Raw genomic sequence first — 15,657 nt, 5'->3', positions numbered from 1 at the left:
AAAGCCTCTGCTGACATTTCCTTTGCAGGGGAGGGGGGGAGGGGGAATTAAGAAATTTGCTGCTTTCCCCACTGTTAATAAGGCAATGGAAACAAGAACAGCTGAGTTGTAAATTTTTTCACACTACATTAATTACGGGCGCGTGCGTGTGTTTGTATTCATAGGGGCTCACTGCACTGCGGCGGGGGAAGTTGACTTATGGAGTTGACATAAGCGGTGTGGTATTTTTATTTCAAGAGCTAAATAACAATTTTGGGTCACTTTTATGCTCTTTGTTGCGTTTTGGGGACTCTCAGATCTTTCCGCTGGGCTATAGAAACAGTCTGTCCCACAGGATGGAGGATGAGTGGGTGAGCTGGCAGCTGCAGAACCTCCTGCCTGTGGGCAATTCCTGGTTCTCAGCATCTGCCCAACGCTCCTCCTCCTTCTCCTCCTTGAAGGTACCAGTGAAAATCTCTGCAGCTCAGTTATGCAGTTGGCCAGTGTGAGCATCCCGTGCTGCCTGGGGTGCCTCATTTGAAGAATACAGGGAGAAAGGGACAGGTTGAAATTGGGAAGCCAGACGTACTTAAAACTGTTGTAGTGACCAGTGCTGAAGGTTGTGATGAGAGGGAATTGTTGCCTTTGGTTCTTGAGGGACTGCAGAGTGAAAATCCTTGTGACAGAGGAGCATGTGCTGTTGCCTACCAGCTGTGAAGCTGTGAGGAGGCTTGTGCTGCACCTTCAGTTCCTCCTTCCTCTGCTTCCTCGAGCACTGGTAGCTGTGCTTACCACACTGACCCTGCTTCAGATGTGACCCTGCTCCTCTGAGCAGGGGATGAGCAGCACAGGGATGGAGCCTGGTGGTGCCCTCTCCAGTCTCTGCAGACACTTCCCCTGGTACAGTGCAGCTCACCCTGCTCAGGGGGTTTGGTTAGAGGGTGTGTTCCCCTGGTCATACCCTCAGCATTCCCAGCTCCATCCTGGGATGGGTTAGCAAAGTTCTGCAGCTCACACGCAAGTGATGGGTGGTGAGCCTGAACTGCCCCACGAGGCGGGTGGTGGGACTTTTCCGTGTCCTAGGACAGGTTATCCAAAGCACTGGCCCGCAGTAACAGGGGCAGTGCCTTGTCAGGGCACCCCAGCGGCCGCAGCAGTGCTGTCTGGGGCGACTGTGACACCTGTTCCCTCTCCCTCCCCAGGGCACCACCGTGCGGATGATCACGGCGATCGACCAGGACAAGGGCCGTCCCCGAGGCATCGGATACACCATCGTCTCGGGTGAGTCCCGGGGGACACAGTGGGCAGCCCAACAGGGATGGAGGAGCTAACCCTCTCAATAAGGCACATCCCGTACCTGAGAAATCATGTAATCCTAGGTTGGAAGGGACCTTAAAGATCCTCTCGTTGCAACGCCCCTGCCATGGCCAGGGACACCTTCCATAGGCGAGGTTGCTCAAGGCAAATTTGAAAATATGTCATGTTGAAACCTTTCGTTCCTAACAATGAGCTACAAGCAGCTCAGCTTCACGGAGGAGATTTTGTGTTCAGGGAGAGAGTGGTACTGTTTACGGACTGAATGGCTCCTGGTGGTTTCTGGGGTGTTTCCCAAAAGTTTCAGAAGCTGGGATGCAAGGGCTGGACCCATGAGGGTACAGAGCTGGAGAACGAAGCTTAATTAAAGTGATGGTGGGTTTTTCCTTCTGACAGGCACATGGATTGATCCTACCTTTGCAGACTGGCTCTGAAGGCCGGGAACCCTTCCCAGGGTGGATGAATGGATTGCTGCAACTGCATGGGTCCTCATGGATCCCCATGGATCCTCACTTGGCAGTGCTTGGCTCCTTTGGCTCCATAGCTTGGGGACCTCTGCTGATAGCAACCGAGCCAGAAGCAGGGCAATCCAGGCAGGCATTTCGAGATAAAACATAGCTGCCGTAAGGAGAGGCCAGTTTTTGGGGTAGGATGTGACTCATTCAAGATGCCTTGAGATCAGCAATCTCTGCCACACCCAAGGCAGACTTTGATGCTCATTGGGCTGCTCTCACAGACTGCTTTAATGAGGACAGACAGACTACTCAGGGTAACCCAGGCATGAGGGACCAGCTTGGTGGGTCTGGGTTATAATCCTGTTCCTGGCATTGCTTTTGAAGGGATTCTTCCCAGCAAGAAGCGGTAGCAGTGCCTCCTCTCCCTGCTGTGCCACATGCTTGGGTGCTGGCTGGCAGCTCCTCTGAGCTACACGTGTGGAAATAATTTTCCAGTCTCTGTTCCTTAAAGCCCAGCCATTTCAAACCCTCTTTAATCAACCTCAGGGGTCAAGGTGACTTCACTCTGACTTTCAAGTCCACTGATCCTGACTGCAAGTGCCCATGTTGGTCTGCCTTTGAAGATGCAAGGATTATTTATTCCTCTAATTCCCTCTGCAATTTACTCAAGAGATTCTCCCAGATTGTGGGTATCAACTGGCCAAAGTGCAGCAGGGGCTTTCTTTTGGCTGATACAGGATCTTTTTCACTGGAGACAGGACTGAAACATCAATCTAATTCAGAGGCTGCTGAATTGTGGTGAGAATGGTAAAATAGCCTGGCCATCCTGCATGGGCAGTGGGGTAGTGGCAGGGAACCAGGATGCTCTGGGATCCGGGTGGCAGTGCAATGTGGAGAGACATGCAGGCAGATCACTGCAAACAGCCTCGAGTCTGCTTGTGTATGCCAGGAGTTCAGTCCCTGCCCCCAGTTCTGCCTGGTGGGGGGCAGCTCTCAAACGGAAGAATCAGGTAGAACATATCAAAGAGTGATTAAACTACTCTGCACTATTATATTTTTTTCCCAAACATGAGAATTGCAGAGTGTTATCCTAACTGACCAGGAGTCCTCCTGTTGGCTCCAGGGTCTTGTGGAGTAGGGGTGGTGGGAAGGATGAGCCTGTGGATGGACCTGAGAGTCCAGGCACGGGACTGGCATCTAATGCGCTTCCAAAATCCTGCTCACCCAAGGCAGGCCTTTTTTTTGGCAGGCAGGTAAAGCCTAATTAATTTCTCATTATCCTCAATCATGATGGTAAAGGTCAGCGAGCATTTTTGCACCTGAGCTGAAAAATTTTTATGGCAATTCTGAAAAAAAAAAACAAACAAAAAAAAACCCCTAACATATGGGAATGGGGAAGCAAATTAAATTAGAAACCAACCGTAAGCAAAAGTGAAAGTGGCCAATGGAGGTAGTAATTATACCTGGCTCCTCAGCTCCCTCTCAAGAGGGGAGGTGGCAGTGATGCTGCTCCCATTTTTCTGCAGGGAAGGATGATGCCTTTCCCTGTCTCTCCTAGGTTTTTGGGCACAGGGTTGGCATCTGGCTGGTCTGATTTTACCTTTTGGGCTTGAATGTACAGCAGTGAGAGAGCTGAGAAGCAAACCCGGCCGTTTATCATTCCTTCGGTGTTAGTATCTAAAGCTTTGGTATGATTTGGAGGTGGGGTATAAAAATTAATTTGGAATTGCCGCTGTCCTATCTGGTTCCATCCCTTGGGATGTACTGCAGCAGCTCTTATTTATACAGCCATCTCCAGCACAAGGTCCTCTCGTGACAGGAACATAATAAAACTAAAAGATTAACCATAACCACATAAAATAAGACTTAAGATCTAACTTTATGCCGCCAGCTTACAAAGCTGTTAAGGCTGAAATGCTGGAGGAACACTGGTCTAGCTGTGTCCTGGCTTTGGCTAGTTGTCCTCTGGGCACATGAGCCTGCCTGGATGCGCTGGGAATAATTTCCATGCCTAATAGAGAAAAGCCATTCAATTGTTTCTCCCCTTTCCTTCCCATAAGAGTGTTTCAACCACAGGAAAATGTACTTTTTTACCCCACACTTTACAAGGAGTGGGCTCACCACCTTGGAAAAGGCCAGTTGAAGAAGACATCCAAATTAAAACCCCTCAATTCATGCCCCTCGTGACAACAGGCTGGTCAGTGCCAGTGCTCCCATCGCTCTGAGGGGTGTTCCTACTGCTTTTCCCATGGGTGCAGGCAGCCTGTGGCCGGAGCCCTGTGAAAGCCCTCCCTCCCCAGCTGCTTTGACAGGTTGGAGATGCTCAGCCGCTGAGGTCAGGACTCTGTTTGAAGGACAGATAATTAATCCAGCAAAGTAATCCACAGTTCCTTTTTGGCAGATTTATGGAGATAGCCTCTGTACCGGGGACTCTGCCTCATCATCTTTCATTTCCCAGGCAAAGCGAGTGACTTGTTGTATAACACGACCTGTTCTAGATAAGACTTTTCATTTAGGGGAACTCTCCGGGCTAACGGAGATTGATTTTCCCGGTGGAAGTCGGAGGGCCCTGGTGCTCTCGGCAGGTTCAGCCCTGCAGTCGGCACTGTGTTTTCACGTTTGCTGCCGCTGCACATCGCCTGGGGCACGGGGAATCCTCTGGCTCTCCAAAGGAAGGATTTTTATCGTGAGTTAAACAGCAATTTAATTAATAGGCAGAAGGAGACTCTGGCCCGCGAGCTTTTATTAGGAAATCGCGTTGTCTCACATGTAGCTCACTCGTGGTAAACTTTGGGCTTCATTGATTTCCAGGATAGCATGAGGATGTGAAGGTGACCTGTGCTGCTTGTGTGGGCACTGAGGGGTTAACCCAGGGGAAAGGGTCCCGAATGTCAGTCTCTGCCTGCCTGACACATTTCAGGTGTGGTGACGGATGGGCAATGGGGGATTGCACAAGGGCAATCCATATGTCCTTCCTGGGGCTTGGAAAGTCCTTCAGGAGAGAGGGGAGCGAGCATGAGGCTTTCAGTCAGCGAGCTGGTCCTCAGGGCTGTCCACAAACCCTTACAGTGGGGTTTATTTTCCCCCAAAGTGGATTGATTTAGGAGACTGATGCAGTTTCTGGCGAAGTGCTCCCTTCCTAAAGCTGGTGCATCCCAGGGGGAGGGGGAGTTAAAAATCATTGTCTGCACAATGCGATAGAAGTGTGAGTTACAAAAGCGGGAGGGAAGCTGAAAAGAATTGTCCTCCACCTTTCTTCTGGATTATCTGCTAAGGAATAAAATGTCATATATAAAATAAATAAATATATATATGAATTATATACATTTATATAAATAAAAATCAGTACAGTAGCTCTCAGAACATATTTCCCATGGTCTTAACAGATCCAGAGTGCCCCGATGCCTTCCTTTTGAAAGTGCAGCACGAATCCTTGAGGCAAGGTTAAGTGTCCAAAGAAGTCTCCAAGCCCTCAGCTGCTGACATTGCCCTTTATAGTTGGACCTAACTTAATAAAGAAGACAGGGGCAAAGCAAACCACCGCCCTGAGTCCCTTAACCTGGACATCAGGGAGAATCCTTGGAAATGGGACCTGCTCACGTTAGTATTCCCGTTGTCTACATTGTGCCAGCTTTTTCCCACATTCGACTCGCTTGGTGAACTACCAGGGTGTTGAAGTCCTCATAAATTACACCTGTTGGGAGGGCCTTACAGCATGATTTAAAGGCAGGCATCACAGCAGAACATTTCTGTAGGAGAGCATGCTGATGGCTGGAAAAGTGCCTTGCGCTGAGCTATCCATCAGAAGCTGTTTTTCCCACCCTGCCAGTGCAAGGGGATGAGACAGCACAAAGCAGAGATGATGGTGTGGTCACAGTCCCTCTTTTCCTGGCTCAGTTGCTCCCCATCTTCCTCCACGCTCCTAATGGTGTTTTCTCGTCACATTGGCATCTGGCTTTGGCTCCCTGGCAACCCAGAAATCACTGGGAAGAGATATGATTGGGATAATGGTTGGCATGGCAGGTGGTCCCCTAGCAAATGGCCCTCGGTAATTAAAACTATACATTCCCTTTTATGTGTAAATAGGAAACAAATGTGTATTTTCTGTTTAATTTCTGGGACTTCCTATATAACTTCTTGGGATTTAATGTGTATCCACAATTGAGCAACCTGGGTTAGTGGAAGGTGTTCCTACCCATGGCAGGTGTGTTGGAACGAGTCTCTTCCAACCCAAACTATTCTGGGATTGGCAACCACTGGAGTAGGATGAACCTGCACTATCTCTGTTCATGTCAGCGCTGGAGAAAGCTGTTTCTGAGATGGCTTTTAATGGAGGATTTTTGAAAAGGTGTTGAGCCTGGAGATGTGAGGTTTATGTTAAAAAGCACATTTGCGGTGGTGTGGAATGGTGAATGGTCCGAGAACGGTGGTTGTGGTTCAGAATGCAGCAGCCTTTTGTGTGAGGAATTACACTGAGAGCAGAAACTCTGTAGGCTTTGTTCTCCTCTCTAGGGCCTGGCCACAACTCCCAGGGAATTTGGGAGTGGGATTGCACCTCATGTGATAATTGTCTCATTTTATTTCCTTGAACTGTACATTCAGTTCTAAAAAAGGGAACCGCGCGAGCATTTAATCCGAGCTGCTTCTGTGGCTCATCAAAATCAGAAGTTCTGCTGCTCGTGCTGGAACACGCAATCAAATCTTTTGAGGAAGATACTAAAAACATGCAGAGGAGTGCCAGCACACAGCTTTGGGCTCGGATCCCTTGGCCCAGAGAGCTGCATCTTCTGAGAAGAACAGCAAGCCAAAGTCCCGAGCAGGAGAAACAGGCACTGTTTCACTGTTTCATAGAGCATCTTGATCTCATGCACAGCTCAGGTTGTAATAACCCCTTTTCCTGTGGAAATAACTTGTTGCCTTTGAATTTAAGCCCAGGGCAAGGTACCTGCCCTGGCTCTCCTGCATACGGCCCAGGGGCAGACACTCAAGGTGAAGAGCAGCGAGGTGGTCACGGCAGCTGATGGGCTATTTGTACGATAATAACTGTGTCTGTTGCTGACTCTGTGAACCACATCCAACAGCATCTATTTCAGTGCTGAGGAGCCCTGATGGAGCACATTTTGATTAATAAATTATCCGGCACAAGGTGTGTGATGGGTTCCCCTTTCACATCTCATGAAAGTCATCCGCTCCAAGTTCAGTGGCTCAGCAAGCCCTGGGCCTTTCCAGGATGCAGTTTCATGATATGAGCAGCCCTTTGTGTAGAGGGGGACAGGAAAATTCTCCTACATGGGACTTTCCTGCACAGTAGCTCTTCACTAGAGCTGGGCAGCAGCTGTATCTCTATCTTGTAGGGATTTGAACAACGCTCAAGGGCCAAAGGGGTAGAGAGGAAGGAGGAGACATTTTTTTTCCCCTTTTCTTTTTTCTCCCCCCTTTTGGGTTTGAGCCAGTACTTTTAATGGCCTTTTTAAACTGTGAGAGCTTGGTTGAGGGCAATTAAACATTATGGCACTCATCTATAAAACCCCTCGTTATAGAAGTGTTTCTCCAAAATGATGCCTATGCCACCATCCGTTCCTCAATGAGCCTGGAAAAACACTGTGAATGGGCTACTGCGATCCATTCCATTGCTCCCAACCAAGCATCCTGTCAGTCCCTGCCTTCCCAGTCCCCAGTCTGGGTGTGGATTGTATGCAGGAGCTGCTGCTGTTCCTGTATCTGTGCACAGATAGGCAGATGGGAAAGTTTTCCTTCTATTTTTACTCATAACAAGGAGTTGGGCTTGTATGTTGTGAGCAAGACTGTTCCTTGCCAGGTAGGAGCAACAAGTCTGCCAGAAATGGATTCATATTGCAGCCCCAAAGCTCTTCCTTATTTTCCTGTCATTGTTCACACCTTTCCTCTGTCTTTTTGAGTATTTTAAACATTGTCTGCCTTGTTTTCCTTCTCTCTGTGCTCCCTTTTGCTGCTCAGCCTTTCCCTTCCCATCCTTTAATTTCCGCCCCACCTCTGGTCTCTCCTGCTGTCCCCTACCTTGTGCAGTGTCCAGCTCCCTAGTTTGCAGTAGTAGCAGAGAGGTAGAAGTGGAGCCTGCCTTCCCATGAGGTGTCCCTCTCCATGAATGCTGCCTCCTAGGCAGCCTCACATTTATTTTCTGCTTCCTGCCCTGCTCTCCTTAAGGGCATCCTTGCTGTCCTAGCACTCAAAAGGAGAGCTCCTCCTTTGCTCCTCCTGTTTGTTCCTTATCCTTGCTTGCTCTTTGCAATGGAGCTGGATCACCAGGTTCTCTGTGAATGTGCCACATCCTTTTCTGGATGGAGAAGGAGGTGGAGAACATGTAAGCCTCTCTTTCACAGAAACCAGAGGAGAGTCTTGGGCTCCCTTCTCAAACCAGAGGCATAGAAATGAAGTCCTTGGTCTCCTCAGAATCCTAGAATGGTTTGGGTTGGCAGGGACCTTAAAGATCATCTAGTTCCTGGAGAGATAATGGGAGAGCCGGGATGGAGAAGAACTAAAATAGAGGTGGGCAGAATGAGAGACTGGGGGGAGGAAAGGCAAAATTGGCTAATTTTCCCCCACCTTGTTTTTTTCCCCCTTGCTCTGTGGAAAGTGAGGGCATGTGAAGATGATTAGAGAGATTTTTGCAGAGAAAATACCTTGGGAGAATGTGCCTTGTTTGGCAGTGTGAGTGCTTCAGCAGGGATCACTGGTCAGAGGGATAACAAAGTGGTGGTTGGAGAGGTATTGTAGAGGAGATTAGGAAAGGCCTCTGAGGGATGAGTTTGGAGACACCACTTTCCCTTCAGAGACTAATTTGGAAAACCAGGAATTCTGGAGCTCAGAGGTCACCCTGGTGGGCATCAAATGCATGTCTGATGGTGCTGGGGACACTGAGCTAGAGAAAAGCCTCTCATGTGCAGCCTGGGGGGGCCTTTGGGTCTAGAGTTTAGTTGTCCATCCTTCAAAAATTACTGTGTTCAAATATGAAATTCATAACCATCTTTAGGGCACAGAACTCAGTGCTGTGTTTAGTCAAATTCCTGTCCTATTGACCCAATTCCACTAAATTCTGTTGGTCTCCACATTTCATTACACTTCCTGTTAGGGGGAGATGGCCCTCATGCAGAAACGTTGGCAGCCTGGCTTCCTGGAGCATTTAAATGCCTCACAGCACAGTACAATCCATCTTGTGGAGTGTCCTTCAAAGCTGATTTTGGAAGAAGCTTCCTAAAGACTCAGCCGTAAATTACATAGCAAAGGTGGGAAGTCAGGATGGAAAGAGGGGAATTGTCCAAGGGAGAAGATTAGAGATCTTCATGTACAGGAGGAAAAGATTAAAAAAAAAAAACAAGACTGCTGCTAATATTTTAAGTAGCCGTGTGCCAGTTCATTAAGCTGGCGAGTGGTCAATGGGGCATTTCAGATGGAGAGAAGAGAGGACCAAGGACAGAAATGGGAGGAATTCGTTCTGAGAGGAAGCTGTAACAGCTTGGTAATGGGGGAGAAAGGTGTTATGGCACTCAGGGCTCTGCGAGAGAGAGGAGAGGCCAGGGTGGCTCCCAGGGTGGAAGGGACAGGATGGACAGACCTGGAGGCTTTGGCCATCCCAGGAAAGGTGCAGCTCTGCTCAAACAGGGATCAGGAGGGAGCGAGGTGGATGCTGAGTGATGGGAAACAACTTTTTGTGGCAGCAGATCTGTCTTGCAGCTCCCTTCCAGGGAAATGACAAATGCTGTGTGAGTTTCCTTCACGCTGAGATGTATTGAGAAGACAGGATTTATTTTTTGGTTATTTTTGACTGGGGTGACTGGAGCGTACCTGCAGGGTTTCCTTGCTCCTGTTTGGGGCTGGATCAGGGCTTTTTGGATGCCATGAGATGATGGGGGGAGTGGTGTGGGTGGCTGTATGCCTGTGTATAACCTCCTCCTTGGTCATCACTAATTCAGCAGCCTCCTCTGGTTTTGTGTCAGGCTGGTGTCAGGTATTCCAGGCTCCACATACCAACTGCTTGCTTTTGTCTGGCTGACAGAGGGAGCACCTGGAGTTGCCACAAAGTCATTCCCACAGCAGGACATTAGTCCCTTTAGCATATGCTGGCCATGATACTCGAGTGTTTCTTAATCCTCTCTGGGTGTCTAATTCTAGAGGAGGAGTCAAGCTGGGATGGTCCGTGGAGGCAGCCCAGCCCTCCATGGCACCCTGTCTGGTTACTTGCTTGTAAGGACAGGCAGAGGGGCCAAATTTGGCTCCAGCAGATGAAAACAAAGGGCCATGGGGTCAACAAATCTGGCAGGAGCATAAAAGCAGGGCAAGTGCCTACAGTACTTTGCTAATGCTCTCCCTGGCTCCAAACAATCCAGCTAAGAAAATTCCTGAGCTGTGTGCGGCTTCTCTGTTACTTGATAGAATTTTTTTCTTTCTTTAACCTCTGCAGCCCCTCCTCGAAATCAGATGGGCTTGTATCATCCTCAGTATCCTCTGGCAAGAGGCCCCACAGTTAAACCACTGCTTGTTATGTGGAGAATTACCTGTGAGCTCGTTCTGTCTGCACCTTCCTCTGACTAACCTGGACTGATGTCCCTGAACTCTTGTATTTTAGGAGAGAGGCTGTGCCAGGGTCATGGTACCCTGTGAATGCAGGTGCTCGTTCACAGGGGAGCACCTGGTTTGGGCTCTGCTTTCGGCTTTGCTGCTGCATATTTTAATAACTAAAGCCCTTTGAAATTCTTCAGCTGCCTCCAGCATTTGCAACTTTTGGCTGATGGAAGAAGAGCCCCATTTTCAGCCTTGAGCTAGGGCAGGTGAGAGGAGGAGAGGACTGTTACAGCCATGACATTTTAAAGCACACTGGGATGATGTGCCAGGTTTGCAGAGCCCACTGCATCCTGTGCCCAGCTTGGAGCTCGTGTCCTCCTGCTTCCCTCCCTGCATTACCCCCAGCACCTTTTGGGATCAGCTGTGCTTGTGCTCACACTGCCTGTTATTTTTCCTCAGGTAACACCAACAGCATCTTTGCACTGGACTACATCAGTGGGGCCTTAACCCTGAACGGGCCCCTGGACCGGGAAAACCCCTTCTACAGCTCTGGATTCATCCTCACAGTGAAGGTGAGATCTCCTCCAGCAGGGAGGCGGACCAGAGGAGCAGGATGGGGAGGGCATCCTGCCTAGGGACAACTCCTTTGAGGAGGAGGAGCAAGCCTGGGACACGTTGCTTTCATGGGCATGCAGAGCCGTGATGTGCTGGTGAAGCCAAATGAGATGTTAAACACAGCCCCCTTGTCTGGTGGCCCAAGACATGATGGGAGTCTGTGTGGATGTATAAGGGTGTTTTTGGTGTCCTGCCTGCTCTCCTAGTAGATCTGCCTGTGGTCGTGTCCCAGATACCTGGGATTGCAAATAGCACCAGATGCATTCAGGCACTTAAATTGTGTCTCTTTTTTCCTGTTTCCCACCTTTCCCCCCACAAAGCCCTGGATAAACATGACATTTTGTCATGTCAGCAGGCATCTTGTGTGCCTGTCCGTTACAGGGAGGGAGCGATGCTGGAAGTTGCCTTGTCAAGGAAAGGCACTGGAGCATGGTTTTCCAGCCCCACCTGAGAGCGGCTCCCTGGCTCTGCTCGCAGCCCTGTAATTAAAATCAATACCAAGCTGGGCAGCTGGTTGGAAACACATTTAGAAGTATGGATTCTTCTGGGCTGGGGTGGGGGAAAATCAGCAGCAGCATAGGAAAGGTCATTGATTGGGAGGGAGGCAGCCAACACAGCGCCTTCTCTTTTTGGCAAGTGTGATGCTTTGTTGGAACCAGGGCAGAGGGACAGGAAATCACCCCTCTTGGTCCTGGGCACAGCTCATATATTGGGGCTTTGTGCATGGAGAAGAGATCTCCATCCCTGGTATCTCTTCCTTTGGGCTTTTATAGTTTCAAAAAGGGGGAAAGGGAGGATTTTCTGATTTTAATAGGGACAAAAATATCTGCTTAATCTTGGAATGGTTTGTGAGTCTGAAAACTTGCCCGTTTTCCTCCCTGCATGGTAATGGAGTTCCAACTATATTCTGTTGATCCAATGGATTTCTATTTCCTCTCCCCACAAACTTCGCATCCTCCTGCAAGTGCCAGCTCTCTGTGTCCCACATCCCCAGGACCCAAAATGTTCTCTGCTGTTCTTGTCCTGGAGCACGCAGTGAAAATACAGCTGGGTTGCTCCTCGTAGGGATCAGCCTGTTCTGCTGTTGTGTGCAGAAGCAGTGAATAGCAATGAGCCGTGTGGGTCGTGTTAGCGTTGCTTTTCCATGCCCACAGCAAAGCAAGATTATCCAAAGGACAAGAGGAGGGACTCAGCTTGAAAAGGCTGTTTCACGAGTCTTGCTTCTCTGGCAATAAAATCTGCACTTTTTCCTTTTGGGAAGGCAAAATTAAAGCCCTTCTTGAGACAGAGGTGTGATGCGGAGTCATGACTCAGCTCTGTATTTAGACACATATTGCCAAACCTATTTTAAGGTCTAAATCTTCTTTTCCTCTATGCCCTAGTTTTGTGTCCCTTCAGTAGTACTATGGTGGCTGGCTCCCTACTCCTGGTCCCACCTCAGGGGATTGCAGAGGGGAGAACAGGAGTGCCCTTTGCTCCATCCTGCCTTCCCTTATTTTGTGGACTGTCCCCTACATCTCACAAGGGATTTTTTTGTTTGTTTGTTTGTTTAAATGCTTGTGGCTCCTTCTTGTCCTTCAGTGTGACTCCAGATGATATGGGCAAGTGAGAACTTGGCCACAGCCATCCCAAGGGAAATATTAAGCCCCTGGGAAGGTTTGTGAGAGTGCTGTGGGCCTGACACAGGGGTGGTGGGAGAGCTGGGCCAACATCTCTGTGTGTTAATGGGTCAGCGGTGTCAGAGCCAACTGAGTGTCCTTTCATGGCAGAGTGGAGGAAGAAGAAGCTGCAGGAGTCTCTCATCACGACATGCACCACGCACACCTTCTTTTACATTTATTCTTTTAGAAAAATAAAGGCTCCCTTGGTTTCTCTCCTGGCAGGGGACAGAGCTGAACGATGACCGTACACCCTCCAACGCCACCGTCACCACCACCTTCAACATCCTGGTCATTGACCTCAACGACAACGCCCCTGAGTTCAACAGCTCCGAGTACAGCGTGGCCATCCCAGAGCTGGCCCAGGTGGGCTTTGCCCTTCCCCTCTTCATCCAGGTGCAGGACAAGGATGAGGTGAGATATGCCCTGCCGTGGGAGCTTTTGTTTCTCCTTTGCAGGGTAGCACTGGTGTGGTTTTGGGGGGTGCAGGGGAGGTTGAGTCACTGGTGAGCCTGTGACAAGGTTCGAGGTTATGTCCTGACACCCACTTCTTCAGCTCTTACTGCTGGCATTATTCTGCTTGCTGGGTACCTCAAGTGCAGATTCCCTCCCCTGGGCCCAGGCATGGTACGAGCTTTAATGCAGTCAGGATTGTACAGCCCCTGAGAGCCAGAAAATAGGATTTTGTGGGATGCTGATTCCCGCCTGCTTCTGAGGGCTCTTGTCGGGCAGTCTGGTTCAGAAAAGGAGGAGTTTTTCTGCTGGGCTCGCAGGGCACCTGACAGGGGAGGGAAGGACAGGAGCTCTGGGCTCTCTGCCCAGGGAGGGACGGGTGCTGCCACTGTCAGGGAGGGGGTAGGAGATGCCCACTAGCATGGAGAGGACTGGGATACCAGTTCATCACTGCAAACAAGCCAGGAGCACTGGAGGCTTGTTCGTCCCTCGTGTTAATGGAGCTCCCATTTGTCACGCGCCGATCCGTGCCGTGTTCAGGATTGCAGCACGTTTTCCAGCCCTGGGCTCTCAGCCTTCAATTACTCTGATTATTTGACTTGTGCAGTTCACGTCTGGCTGCCTCTGTGTGCCAGTCCCCTCCAACCCCGCCACGCTGCCTGGTGTCTGCTCAAACAAGTGCTGACACCTCATGGTGAGCTTTCCGAAATCCCTCGGAAAGGCTCCGGCTACAGGCTCCTGCAGCCCCTATTCCTCTTTGGGCTGAGCGGGAGATGAGGGGAATGGGTTTGTCGGAATAAATGGCATCGTAAAATGGTTTGTGTTGGAAGGGACCTGAAAGCTCATCTCATTCCAGCCCCCTGCCATGGACAGGAGCACCTTCCACTAGACCAGGTTACTCCATGGCAAAACATCATCAGGATGTTTTCCTGGTGCTTCAGGTAAATGATGTGATAGCACCAAGGAGTGGGAAACGGAACATCTCCACCTGGCCCCCAAAATACCGGTGGGTCAATTAAATTGTGCATCTTTTAAGATGCCTTTGCTGGCAGAGATGATGGATTTGCTATTCCCCAGCCCTGGGTGGAGTTCACCCCGTCTTGTCAAACCACCCAGAAATCCCATTTTTTTTCACCTGAAGTGAATATGACACAGAACTAATAATCTACTTGTGACATGATGTCACTGTCCAGGAGTTATGAGTGCAGCCTGAAGAGGTGCAGATGAGCTATTAAGCTGATAAAGAGACTGTTTTTTCTTGAAAATGTCAATTGCTAATAAAGAAGATATGGATATGACAGATGCCTAGGATAGTTTCTGAATAGAGCCGCTGTCGTGCTTTCTGAGAGATGTCAGCAGATCCATTCTTGAAGGGCATTGTAACACTTCTGTTTGTGCCAGAAGGATGAAGTATCTGTCATTATTTCTGGTTAAAAGCTCATTTTACTGGAGTGACTCCCATTCAAGAATTCACTTTTCAGCCTTGCTAATTTTAAAATGGGAGAATAAAAAATAGCCTTGCCTTCCCCATCGCGCCAGCAAAAAATAGACACCATTCTTTTGATGTATTTCTTTAACTTCCTGAGATTTCCCCAAAAGAATTGGCTGAGATTTTTAAAACTGCTGAGAGAGGACCTCTTGCACTAAGGGAGTCTGAAGGAGTTTTACTGTACATGTCTTCAGAGACCACCATAATAGCACAGATTGCTTTGACCGTGGCATTATTTTCACTGACAAGAAGCAGAGGAGAGCTGATTCTTGGAATGTCTGGAGGGTGGAAAGTTATAAGCAATTGGGTTTTTCTTTTCTGCATTATCCTGTGGTGGATATTCCTTATATATTTGCAACTGGGTTAACCATCGAGGTAGCACCTGTAGGGGGAAAAACAGGGGAGAAGATACTCAGGTTGTTGCAAATATGTATGTGAAATAGAAATGGGGGTATGCCTGCAGTCAGGCTTGTTCTAGCACTGCTTCCCAGTGTATTTCTAGAGGTCTCAAGACCCCAGACTTCCAGTGAAAAAGCTGCGGAAAGGGAAGGTAGTTGCCTGACGGTAATAGTTTGGATGCTCAAGTACCTCGTGAGAGTTGTGAGATTTTTATAAACCATCTGGATTTGAGGTAGCTGAGATGGCACCGGGCTCTCTCGTGTCTCTGTGAGTGCAGGGGTGGAGGGATGTGTTGGCAAAGACCAAGGTCTTCAGGCATAGATGTGACTGAGGACGTGGCTGACAGAAGCTATTTCAGCAGCACAGCCTTCATGCTGGAGATGACACAACTCATTTGTGTAAGGGGCAAGGGAACACAGGAAGAGAAGTATACACATCTCCAGGGAAAGCAGATAGATAAATAAATGAGAGCAGATGGGTTGAGACACAGGAAATCAAAGCTAGAGTCTTTGGGAAGATAACTTTGTTCAAGTTTTGTCTCCTGCCTCCCAACTTATGTCATGAAGTCCTGGCAGAATCTGTTGGCAGATTGCTTTCTTTCTTGAGTCAAGCCACCCAGCCTTGTTCTGGCCCCTCCAGAAAATTCAACACTATTCCTTCAGCCCATACCTGGACCTTGCCCTGGGCAGGCGTCCTGTAGAGTTGGATGGTTTTGGGGAGCCTGCCTGTCATTGCACCCCAGTTGTGCCTGTGTAGA

General features: G+C 49.1%; 1 protein-coding gene across 1 annotated transcript in view; it reads left to right on the top strand.

Annotated features, from left to right (window-relative positions):
- Positions 1-15,657, top strand: part of CDH23 (cadherin related 23) — a 194,154-nt gene that overhangs the window by 94,868 nt on the left and 83,629 nt on the right. Inside the window, exons 9-11 of the mRNA XM_027661026.1 lie at positions 1,182-1,260; positions 10,746-10,858; positions 12,785-12,973. Of these exons, the coding sequence (XP_027516827.1) occupies positions 1,182-1,260; positions 10,746-10,858; positions 12,785-12,973 (381 nt within the window). The remainder of the gene's footprint in view (positions 1-1,181; positions 1,261-10,745; positions 10,859-12,784; positions 12,974-15,657) is intronic.

Source organism: Corapipo altera, unplaced genomic scaffold (genome assembly GCF_003945725.1).
Source record: "Corapipo altera isolate COAL_440 unplaced genomic scaffold, ASM394572v1 133, whole genome shotgun sequence".
Taxonomy (NCBI): domain Eukaryota; kingdom Metazoa; phylum Chordata; class Aves; order Passeriformes; family Pipridae; genus Corapipo; species Corapipo altera.
The sequence above is the reverse complement of the archived record's forward strand: the minus strand, read 5'-3'. Positions and strand labels throughout refer to the sequence as shown.